The 12,778-nt window shown below is 44.5% G+C and overlaps 1 protein-coding gene across 15 annotated transcripts in view; it reads right to left on the minus strand.

Moving 5' to 3' along the window:
* The window catches only part of hspg2 (heparan sulfate proteoglycan 2), a 160,309-nt gene that overhangs the window by 77,779 nt on the left and 69,752 nt on the right, over positions 1–12,778 (minus strand). For 12 of the 15 annotated variants that reach the window (XM_074642440.1, XM_074642436.1, XM_074642452.1 and 9 more), the window contains 7 exons: positions 4,904–5,013; positions 4,656–4,714; positions 2,369–2,541; positions 2,189–2,227; positions 1,080–1,205; positions 728–928; positions 531–650 (listed from right to left, as the gene is read on the minus strand). In XM_074642440.1, the coding sequence (XP_074498541.1) occupies positions 531–650; positions 728–928; positions 1,080–1,205; positions 2,189–2,227; positions 2,369–2,541; positions 4,656–4,714; positions 4,904–5,013 (828 nt within the window). The remainder of the gene's footprint in view (positions 1–530; positions 651–727; positions 929–1,079; positions 1,206–2,188; positions 2,228–2,368; positions 2,542–4,655; positions 4,715–4,903; positions 5,014–12,778) is intronic. The other 3 variants (XM_074642451.1, XM_074642439.1, XM_074642450.1) reach the window with 2 other exon arrangements.

The following is a 12,778-nucleotide window of genomic DNA, read 5'->3' on the forward strand; positions in this document are numbered from 1 at the left end:
TGATGGTCTACCGCTGCCTCCATTCGTTAGTTTGTTTGATCTATTGTGTGACTTTGGTGAATCTGAACAAACCCCTTAAAACAACAAAGTCACACAATAACACAAACAAACTAACCGAACGAGGCAGCGGTAGACCAGCAACCCCCGTCTTCTGCAAGATCAAATTAAAACAAATTTCAATGGAGTCTGGTTGCTTTGGCAAAGCATAGGCTTCAGTTCCCTGTTGGAAAGGGCTGTCTGACGCCAAGGTTAAGCGGTGAAAATATTCTAAATATAGCGTACACTTAAACTGATATTGATTTTTTTAGGTGAGCCTTTCTTTTAGGTGGCTAAAATACGTTTTGCTGCCGGCCCCGTCCACAGCAGTACATTGCTTTGCTTTCGTGCGGTAACTCCTGTCTGCTTCTCCATACTGGGGCGTGCCGACAGTCATCTACTGTAGGTAGACTACGGATAAGTACCTCATACAACCCCACTTCAAGACACCCGAACTATCCCTTTAATGACTCCCAAAAGAAATGCAGACTTACGGCAGTCTGTTTCATCCGAGTTATCCTCACAGTCGTTGTCTCCATCACAACGCCAGAGCTTGAGGGCACAGCGACCATTTTTACATTTGAACTCGTTGGGTTCACAGGGAGATGGAGTTCCTGTGAAAAGATACAGGATAATTAGAGCGTATGTTGTCGTCTGAGAGCATGCGCATGCACAAGGCCGCGTCGCTTACCACATCTTAACTCGTCGCTTCCGTCCGAGCAGTCCCTCTCTCCGTCACAGATGTAGTCTCTGGGGATGCACTCTCCGCTCTGGCATGTGGCCTGATCCGCTCTGCAAGGTCCAGGCGGGGCGGGTGGCCGCGGGGGCTTCTTGATGGTGGTGGTTGTGGTGGCCGGGGTGGTGAAGACTGGAGGAGTCGGCCGCTTTATGTCTAAAACAAATCTCTGATTAAACTTGGCAAACGTACAAAGTGGTGACTTGGAGCTGTTACCGTGAGTGAATGCGTCTCACATCCAGCCAGTAGTCCATGCTACAGCCGACAGCGTTACAACTGGCTGGCCAGTCCAGCTGAAGCCACTCACCACAATTGGTCTCATCACTCATGTCTCTGCAGTCGGGTCTGTTGTCACACAGGTATTCCATCACGATGCATGTCCCATCACCACACCTGTGCTCATCTGCCATGCAGGGTCTGATGCCGGGGGTTACTAAGAGAGATGCAGAGGGAAGGAGGGGAGGGGGGGGCAGTGTTAAAGGATCAAATACATGCAAGCCAAGGCTTCGGTACAGCCAATACATGTCATACACACTAATGTCATATCACAGCACAAAGAAAACAACGTGAAGTGAAACACAACAGCGTCCTGGGCGTCTCAGCCACCAGGTTACTACAGCGGGCGGGTGTGCTTCAAGGTGCTCAAGGACACTTTCAAGGACAAACTAGACTAGACAGATTAGACTAGATTAAACACAGACTAGACTTGACAGATTAGACTAGATTAAACACAGACACACTAGACTAGACCGACTTGACTAGACATAATAGACTATACACACAAGATTATATTAAAGACATTTCCAGATTAGACACACAGACTAGATTAGACAGACTACACTGGATACACAAACCAGATAGACAAACTAGACTAGACACACAGACTAGAATGGACAAACTAGATTAGACACACAGACTAGATTAGACTAAACCACACTAGACAAGACAGACACACAGACACACACACACACACACACACACACAGATAGGGAGACAGATGGATGGAACCCTGTCTTCTCCTCGTACAGACATTAAAGATAACGTTACCATTCCCCTCTATCAGTTAGCATGCCTGTGTACAGAATTGGTGGAATTTGCGTAAATCTAAAGCTGGTTTAGATTGCAGTGAACAGCAGCATCAAACTCATGCCATGCAAAGGTCCTTCTTATTCACTATGCGCTACTGGACTTTAGGGACACTCAGAAGTCTATTTTATATTGGTGATCCATGCAAAACATTCCTCAAACAACGTGACCATTGCTTGTACGTGTCAAGGTAAAGGTCATCGTAAAGTTTCAACATCATAAAGGAGGGAAATGCTCGACTGTTCTTTCTAATAGGCACTACAGTCATCCTACAGCTTCTACAGCACAGTCGGCTCAGTCGCCATGCACAGGGCATGGCACAGTACAAACCTGGCGCCGCTATAGGCTCCACTGGAGGCAGAGGTTGAGCTAGAAACCAGAGGGAAATGTTAAGAGCACTGCCCACCGCTCTGGTGGACCTCAATTCGCTGCAAACATACAGCAAACATTCACTCTCCAGAGTCACTTCACGACCGTGTTAAGCGGTGCTCCTCTTTGTCGAGGTCTTACCTTCCCCGAGCCGTCTGAACTGAAAGCCCTGGACTGATGTGACGTAGGAAGCAATGGCTCCCTCCTTCACCACGTTGTACAGCACGCTGCGGATCTGTTCGTCGTTGCTATTGTAGTCGGAGCCCACATCCAACTCAACAAACACGTCAACGCCATCCTCTCGTATCATCTTCCTGCAATGAGCAAGAAAGGCCTGGTGAGGCTACAGACTGTGGAGTGCTCAGCAGGCCAACCCCTTAACACAGGTCCGGACGCTATTCTGTCTTTCAGAGGTTGTACCAGGCACAGTTTTTAAGCTATAGTGAAAATACTGGAATCAAATGCAACTAGATCTAATCTAAGGAATCCATCGGTACCAACTATGTCATGCTAGCTTGTCGGGAAGGAGGCTAAATAACGCTACGAAGTTACGCTAAATTTTGGCGAGGAAAAACTGGCATGGACATTTTAAAAGGGGTCCCGTGACCTCTGACCTCCAGATATGTGAATGTAAATGGATTCTCTGGGTACCCACGAGTCTCCCCTTTACAGACATGCCCACTTTATGATAATCACATGCAGTTTTTTGAATGCAGTATAAATATGTTATTTCACCTATTCTTAAATAATGTATTTGAATATTTCTGCATCATTGCGTCCCTAAACAGTCTTGAATTACATAAATTAGGTATCATTGTAAAGCTGAGACTCTTGTGGATCCAATGAGCCCAACTGTATTCATGTGTGATGATGTTAGGAGACATAGGAGAAATTTCATTGGGGTGAGACCATTTTTTAAAACTTGACCTCACTGTATAAAATGACCTGCGTTGACCTCTAGGATAATCACAGCCTCATGAAACTTTACAGCCATAAAGTAGAGACCTAGAGCATTCAGAGGATGGATGGATCAAACTAGAGACCTAGAGCACTCAGAGGATGGATGGATCAAACTAGAGACCTAGAGCATTCAGAGGATGGATGGATCAAACTAGAGACCTAGAGCACTCAGAGGATGGATGGATCAAACTAGAGACCTAGAGCATTCAGAGGATGGATGGATCAAACTAGAGACCTAGAGCATTCAGAGGATGGATGGATCAAACTAAAGACCTAGAGCATTCAGAGGATGGATGGATCAGACTAGAGACCTAGAGCATTCAGAGGATGGATGGATCAGACTAGAGACCTAGAGCATTCAGAGGGTGGATGGATCAAACTAGAGACCTAGAGCATTCAGAGGATGGATGGCTTTCCTAGCTAGATTGATAATAGTGGGGTTTCTGAGTGCTTGCCATCCAATTGTCGACAAATTCTCCAAATGTCAAAAGTTTTTGATCCCAAATCACAGCATGGCTTTTTCTATGGTGTTCTTCAAGGTCTTGGTGTCTTAATGTGGTATTTTGGAGGGATTATTATCATTTTATCATTTCTCCAGTGGTAAAAAAAGGTTACATTTAGCACCAAATCTGTGTAACAAATGGTATCAACCCCAAAGTTGCTGCAACAATTTATGCAACATAATAGAGCATGTGAATGACCATCATATACTTAATTTAATTTAATAATTTATAATGATCATATATTACTATCTATTCTAATAATTATTAGTCGCAGGTTCAAATCTGGCTTGGGGCCCTTCTGTGTGGCGTTTGCATCTCCCTGTGTTAGTGTGGGTTTTCTCCGGCTTCCTCCCACAGTCCAAAGACATGCAGGTTCATAGTTGACTCTAAATGTCCTGTAGATGTGAATGTGAGTGTGAATGTGGTGTCTGTCTCTATGGGTCAGCCCTGTGATAGTCTGGAGACCAGTCCAGGGTGTACCCTGCCTTCGCCCCAATGTCCGGGATCGGCTCTACCCCCCTGCAACCCCAAATGGGATAGGCTAAGCTAAGGTTACCGATAGTGGATGGATGGATAATAATTATAATTGAGTATTATTATTTGTTTATTTCTTATTTATGACTAGAGCAACTTGACACAGTGCTCAAATTAACCTTCAGGTTGCCAGCTTTCAGATGATGTACACCGCGTCTATGTGACATCTGTTGACTTTTTATCTACCCCTGAACATCCCCTGTCCCCCCCACTACCTGTCTAAAAAACAGGGCGGAATGGTAAAGGGGTAAACAGGAAAGCTCTTTAGAGGTAAAGTTTCTCTTTGGACGTCGTTTAGAGGAATTACTAACTGCTGATGAATTATGCCAGAGTGAGACACCCAGGCAGCAGCAGCAGCAGCAGCAGCACACAGCTGCAGGGTATCTACTTTGTGTGTCACAAGGAATGATTTAAAAGATTGGTGCTCTTACTTAATGAGGACCACGTTGACTGTCTGGACACCTGGAATCCGGTTGTACTCCGACTCCAGCTGCGAAGGGAAAACCAGACTCGGTTAAGTTGAAACATACAAGCCTGGGCCTTATTTTCAGACATAAGGGCACACATACTAAAATCAGCAAAGTCATAAATAACATGCTTGAACCTTATAAGGTAGCCTTAGCGGCGTACTGTACTGTACATGACTGCTGTTAGTTTATCCTGTGAGAGTATGACGTACCGTGTCCACCACTGCCTCAGAGATCTCATTAAAGGCTGAAGAGAAGATGTCCTCGAGCTCGGGGCCGTAGACCAGGGAGTCGGTGAAGTTGACGAGAGCTCTGTAATAAACTGGAAACACACAGAGGCGAGGAGAATCTGTCAGCTAGACCGCACAATAGCACACAACGACCGCAGGCTCAGCATTAATGTCCATCTGTTGCAGAGTTTAGATATCATAAGCCAGATCCAAGATTAAGCGGTTACGTTTATTAAAGACAATGTGATACGGGATACCGTTTGGGAAGTATTCCCCTCAGGGAACTTTGGTTGAATGTTTCAGAAAGGCAAAAACTGAAGAGCGTGACTGTGGCTTAAATGAGAGCCACATACAAATTATGGCGTCTATTTCCATATCTCAGTTGTGGTCGGGTCTGCGCTAAAACCGACGACTGCAGTGTTGCACCAAACATCGGCCCCAACAAGAGGCACATGCTGATACAGGCACACTCTGCCCCCAAATACTGAAAAAGAACCATGAAATGAAAGTATCTTCTTCTCTGTGTGGGTCTTCCTGTGGGTCATGGAGACGCATAACATACTCACAAATCGTGGCAGACAGATGCTGTTAAAGCCACTTTGTTGCAAAGGCAGAACTGACTACACTGTCTGAAACCTAATCAATGCAAACATTCAAACACAAAATAGCAAGGCCGCGAGTTTGCACTAGATCTCCTGATTGAACGCTGATGATATCAGAGAGTTGGACGGTAAGTGGTAGTTTGAGTCACCGTCATAACTGTGCCAGTGGCTGCAGAGGAAGAAGAAAATCCTCTGTGGATGACTGGGGAAGGGGGCCTCGACATTCCCTCCACATGTACCAAGTCAAGTCTGCAGCTGGGATCATATCACTGTTGAGACTCTGCAGAGAGGCTGCGTTAGCTGGTCATCAAACATAGAGGTCAATTGGTTGAACATAAGGCACTCCGGCATGAATCAGACAAGCTGCAACTAGTTCCCTTTGTTTTACCTTTCACTTTCAACCCCTTAAAAGCAGCTGGTTGGTTTAACATCTACTGCTGAGTCCATTGACTCTGCTAAAGTGTCCTTGAGTAAGGCACTGAACCCAGAAAATCACTAAAGGCCTCGACATTCCAAGCCGGCAGTCAACCGTCGGACAGTTTGGGGATGTCGGTGAGCGTCTGTTGGCTTAGTTTTTGCGGTGTGTCCTGCATCGTCGGCTCTAGTCTGCCCTTGTTGGAGGTTTTTCGGCCGATTCAGCGTGTTGAATCTGCGGAGGAGCTCGTCTGTGAGAGGAATCACTCTGATTGGCTGTTCAGCTTAAACCAGTCAGTGCACGAGAAGAGAAACGAAGTGAGGAAAGCAAGCCAACGAGTTAAGTCAAGAGGAAAAACGCAGAAGGCTCTTCTCATTTTTCATCTTCATCTCATCTCATCATTCCAACACACGGATATTTTCACAACGACATGAACATCTGGAATGAAGCTAAGTGGTGAGAGAGTGGTGTGAAAATGGTGGACAAACTCTCTCTAATCACTCTGACAAAATGGGAAAAAGACAAAGTTCAATTTCTTCTTGTACACTGACAGTAGAATTGTCTTCTAACACTCATATTGCCCTGCATACAAAAAAGCACCCATCTGCCACATATGTGGGTGAAGACAGACCATAAAAGAGAGTTTTTATGCAATGTATGATGATGTCATTTTGACTTCAATGCATTGGTAAGCAACCAGTTTTATAGGATAACACCTAATAAAATAAATGAATGAAAGGTTCATACAGTAATAGTGCTACTAACACTTTCTATGGCACACATCTTCTCGCATATAAAGCTTGGCATGTTATGGGAGCAATTGATCCCAAATGTGTGTTGACTTTTGAGCATTATGATTTGAACTAGGGCTGTCATCGACCGAAGAAAAAATTAGCATGGCGATTTTTGAAGGGGTCCCTTGACACCTGACCTCCAGATATGTGAATGTAAATGGGTTCTACGGGACCCACGAGTCTCCCCTTTACAGACATGCGCACATTATGATAATCACTTGCAGTTTGGGGCAAAAACTATGCAGTCTCTTGCATGCAGTACAAATAAGTTATTTTCACCTAATCTAAAATGGTGTGTTTGAATATTTTTGCATACTGGGGTCCCTAAACAGTCTTAGAATTATCTAAATTGGGTAACTTCAGTGAGCTGCATATCAAATTAATCTTTGGGTTCCCATGCTTTCAGATGATGTACACTACTTCTATTAGACATCTACGGTTAACTTTTTATCTACCCCTGAACATTCCCTGTCCCCCACCCCTACCCCTCTAAAAAAAGAGGAGAGAATAGCAAGAGGTTAATCGACAGATCTGTAAAAAAAAAATTTTCCCACAAAGAATCACACAAAAGCACCACTTTAAATCCTGTTTGCCAGAGATGTGCTCATAACTTTCTTGGAAATAAGTCAATCAGCATGAAAAAAGCATAAAAAACGACTAATTGACTAAAGAATTCTCAGTCGACTACGACCAAAACGACCGATTAGTTGACTAAGAGGGGGCAGTCGTACTTTTGACATCCCAAAACAAAAAAAAGGATAAATTCATCTGATCAATTTTTCCACTCCAGTTATAGATCAACTTTTGAAACACTGTCAAATTCTAAATACAACTACCTGTATAAAACATCATGATGAGCTATATTACGTTATTATGTGTTCTTATATTATAAGCTATTATATAACTCATTATCAACAAAAACGTTGTCTGTATTATCATAATTCCAATGTCGCAGGCTTAGCCCATGAAACTTAAAATAGCCCCGGCCCGCAGGGTGCCCCGTTCTCACACGGCTGCCAACACTCTGCTAGGACGGGCCTGCCAGCCTCTGATTTCAGACTGCCAGTGTGGGTTTAGGGAGGAAGTCAATATTTGGACTGTTTCTTGCAGTCAGATGCTACTTGCCATGCCGAGAGCAAAGAGTTGTGTTCTAAGTAGGCATCTCCTGAGCCTCCAGTACAAACATACATGCCCAAATATGTGCAAAACAATAAATCTGCACACACATACAGCGTGCAGTGAAAATACCAACACTTTTGGTGTGTATCGCTTCCTCTCTTTCCTTTCTCCTTGGATAATCACGAGACATGTGGCCACTGTCATCAGACATTTATCATGCTTACCGGGAGCTACTTAATTAAAAGTCAAAGATGTTGTGTGTCACACTGTGTGCTTTCTGTGTTAAAGGCCGATGGGGAGCCATGCTGCCTGCCTTATGCTCCACTGCCTGAGCTTTGGCTGCTAAACAGCGGCTGAATTTGCTTTTCTTACACACGGCATTGGCACTACAAGACATCCCGTTCCTGGTGAGGAAAAGCCACATTTATGACAAAGTAAACCAAGCACTGCTGCCTGTGAAAACACAGTGAGGTGAACATGTAACAACAGCTTTCGCACAGCCTGGCAGGACGCCCGAGTGCTCGCTTTGCAGGCTGTTACTGTCAGACTAAGAGGAGTCATTGTTGGGCCTGGATGTGGACAGGCAACATCAAAGTTAGGCATCAAAGCGCCTCATTTGACCCGCATATAATCTAATCACTTGAGCGGGTATTCGCCGCCGGGTCAACGTGAACTCTCTCTGAGCTTGCCGCTTTGACGTTACCGATTGGCGAGTGTGGAACCGCCGCCGCCTGAGATCCTTTGATTAGACTGGCGGGTTGTGCCTCGCTGCTAACGAGCGGCTCTTTTACTCTGAGACCCATTCTCTTGTGCATCACTCACAGTTTCCAGCGGGGGGGAATCCCCTCGTCAAGCACCGCTACCATCAAGAAACTGTAAAGAGTGCAGACATGATGGGACGAATGAAAAAAAAGTGGAAAAGTAACATTCCACACTCTTAATTCACAAACTTATTTAGCTATTAAAGCTGTTCAGTAGAACTGTGGGGGCTTTGTACGACGGGCCCCCTCTGAACACATAGAGGCCTATGCACAAGACAAAGACTTGATTGAGCAGTGAGCCCAGCCTGTCCTTTAAAGCCCAGCCGCTTTGGGCTTGACCTTTGACCCCCAAGGCTGCACCCACGGCACCGGCCCAGCACCACCCGAGCCATTTAGAGACAGAATATATAAGAACAAGGCCTCAACCACACAGCCTTGGCTAGCCAATCAGAAATCTTTAATCGTTGGTTCGCGGTGTTCATTTTGTCAATGAAAACTACGACGAACACAAATACGTTTGTCAACGACCTTTTTGTCCCATGACTAAGACGAGATGATGACGAGACAGTACCGACGTCATTAAACACTAACGGTGACGATATCAAACATGCAATATCGTTAACGAAAAGAGACAAGACTATAATGTAGTTTAAAAAATAAAAAACTTTACCAAAATTTCTCTTTATTTTTGTCACCTTCTGTCACAATGGCGGTATGGCGGTACGACGGTACGATGGTACGACGGTGCGGCGGTACGACGGTGCGGCGGTACGACGGTACGGCGGTACGGCGGTGACACTCAGTCCGTCTTTGTCTTTCTTGTCTCACACCTCAGTCCTGGCAAACACGCTATCGTAATGCATTAAGTTGTCGATTCACGGATCAGGTTGAGTTCAAGTGGTTGAGTAACGCATATTTTTACACATTTGCCGGGCAGATTGTCTCATAACAGACCGGTAGGTGTGACTGACCGGTGCATCATTAATTAGCTCGGTCAGGACGACTCGAACTGACTAAAGCTGCATTCTTCATCATTCAACCTGTGAATTCATCAGATAATGATAAAATAAAACTTGATATGAAAAAGGTTTGACAAAAATGACAGAAATGTTCAATATAATCTGATTACTAAACAGGACTGAGAGTAAAGAAAAAAAATAGCTGACAAAATTGAGAGAAAATATTTTGACTAAAGGCCCAGACGACCAAGCCAACAGTCAGCGGTCGGACAGTTTGGGGCTGTCGGTGAGCGTCTGTCGTCCTAGTTTGTCGGTGTGTCCCGCACCGTCGGCTCTATTCTGCCCGTGTTGGAGTTTTTTTCGGCCGATTCAGCGTATTGAATCGGTGGCAGCGCCCGTTGGTGGGAGAAATCACTCTGATTGGTGGTTCAGTTTAAACGAAATCAGTGCACGAGAAGAAGAAACGGAAGTGAGGAATTCAAGCCCACGAGTAAAGTCAAGAGGAAACACACAGAAGGCTCTTCTCATTTCTCATCTTCATCTCATCTGATCATTCCAATACACGGATATTTTCACGACGTGGTCATCTGGAATGAAGCTAAGCGGTGTGAAAATGTTCAGCAAACGCCGCTTTGTTTCATTTACATATCATAACAATGGCTTGTACAGTATATCAGCCGTCCTCGGTCTTCCGGTTTCCTTTTTTGAATGATGAATACAGACTACCGCTGCCTATTGGCGTGGAGTTATTACATCTCACGCAGTCGCAGAGCGTACGTGCTAATTGGTTGTCGCTTTTAGTCTTTGCGGTGCGTTCGAGTGCAACTTGTCGGCCAAAACAAAGGCGACATGATGCGACGCAATAGGCAGCCTTCGTCGCCGCTAGTTCTCTGATGTCGGGTTGGTGTGTCCCTGCCTTAAACTAGACTAAAACATTTTGAGTTGTCGTCAACTAAAACTAGACTAAAACTCTGAAGGATGAAAATGACTAAAACTAATAACATTTTCATTTTAAGACTAAATCTAAAATAGCTGACAAGATGAACACCGATAGTAGGTTTTTCCCCTCCATGGGTTTTTCCTCTTTCTCTCTCTCATCTCTGTTTACTTCTAAATCTTTCTCTTTCCCTGTGTGTGTAATATATTCATGTGCCAGCTGCCTCTCTCTCAGCTTAACTCTTGCAGACAGGACTCCTGCTACTTAACCCTTTTGCTGGTGGCCAGCCAAACAACTCTGTCTCCAAGTCCACTCATTGCCCTCCGGGGAGCTCTTGGGAATAACTTTATGGCTTCACTATTAGGATCGCCCCGTCGCGCTCTCCCACGGCTCGCTATGTAAGCATCAAAAACCACCATTGTGTATAACAAAGCAGATTTTCATACTACTGCTGCAGTGATTCCCTGAAACAGCTGGTTCGTATCGTTGGGACGAGCCATCTGCACGAGGTTGAAATTACCAAACGCAATTTTCAAATTAAACTGTGTTGGCTGTCCAAAGAGATGAACAGTAATGTAATTCAAACATATCTTCACAAAGATGTTCTCAGCTGGAACGCAAGTGTTGTCACTCGTATGGGATGAACTCTATTACTCGATGGAACAACCCTCGTCATTTTCCACTGGCATCAGAAAACACTGGGAGACGCCTGCAAGACACTCGGAAAACCGATTCGCTGGACTGAAACACTGCATGCCCAAGCTGAGTCTTCCTTGGAATGTTATCTGAGAGTGTGTTTGGAAATGAGAGTGCATAACTGAGCGGAGCAGGTGACGGGAGAGTGTGCCAAAGACGAGGGAAGGGGGCGAAACCGCAGTATATAAAACAGAAATAAGGAAGAGTTTGAGGACTTACTGTAATCTGGTTCGACTGGGCTCTGTATGTTCCCCAGATATGAAGAGTCCAACCAGTGTGCTATGGCGAGCAATGAGGTGGCGAGGAGCAAGGAGCGAGAGACAAGGGGGGAAGAGAGACGTGGCGCGAAGGTCGATAGGGCACAAAGAGGAGCCAAAGGTCAAGGGTCAAACAAGAGAAGCGACACAAGGGCCGGGGAGAAGTTAGCCAGGCAGGTGCAGAAGAAAGGTTAACATTTCAGGGAAGTTAGAAAAGGAAATGATTGGAAGCGAGGAGAGAAAATATAAAGTGACAATCAGAAAGTGAATTGCCGTAAGAGTTGTAACTAGGGCTGTCAATCGATTCAATATTTAATCACCATTAATCATAAATTAATTGGACATTTTTTATCTGTTCAAAATGTACCTTAAAGGGAGATTTGTCAAGTATTTAAAACTCTTATCAACATGGGAGTGGGCAAATATGCTGCTTCATGCAAATGTATGTATATATTTATTATTGGAATCAATTAACAACACAAAACAATGACAGATGTAAAAAAATATGCCCCAAACCTAACATGGCAAACTCAAGCTGTCTGTGTCAGTGTGCTGACTTGACTATGACTTGCCTCAAACTGCATGTGATTATCATAAAGTGTGCATGTCTTTTAAGGGGAGACTCATGGGTACCCATAGAACCCATTTTCATTCACATATCTGGAGGTCAGAGGTCAAGGGACCCCTTTGAAATGGCCATGCTAGTTTCTTTTAAGTTTGGAGCGTTATTTAACCTCCTTTGCAAAAAGCTAGTATGACATGGTTGGTACCGATGGACTCTTTAGGTTTTTTAGTTTCATATGAGGCCATCTATATCTTCACTCCAGCTTTAAAACTGAGCCCGCTACAACCTTAAAAATCGCTAGGTGCCTTAATGCGTTAAAGAAATGAGTGGTGTTAAAACAAATTTGCGTTAATGCGTTATCACATTAACTTTGACAGCCCTAGCTGTAACAGAACCACTTGAAATACACATAGTTGGCAAATGGAAAATACTGATCTGCATGGAATTATGTGAAATACACATAATAAAAACAGCAACAGCAGGAAGGGAAAATAAAGTTGACATCACAATTCTACGAGAAGCTTGTAGTGTCAGCATCAATTTCTTGCGATCAGCTGTCCCACTAATCATTACCATCATTACCATCATTACCATCCCCATGTTGTGGATAGTCAGTGGGACAATGGATCTTGTGGTTTTTGTTGACTAATGAGTTCAACCAGCATCTGTCTGGAAACACACGAGGAAGTGTGCTCGCATGACAGCGTCAAGGAGGAGAGATCAGAGGGCATCTCTTCCTAAATGACTTCTCT

This window comes from Sebastes fasciatus, chromosome 8 (genome assembly GCF_043250625.1).
Source record: "Sebastes fasciatus isolate fSebFas1 chromosome 8, fSebFas1.pri, whole genome shotgun sequence".
NCBI classification, from domain to species: domain Eukaryota; kingdom Metazoa; phylum Chordata; class Actinopteri; order Perciformes; family Sebastidae; genus Sebastes; species Sebastes fasciatus.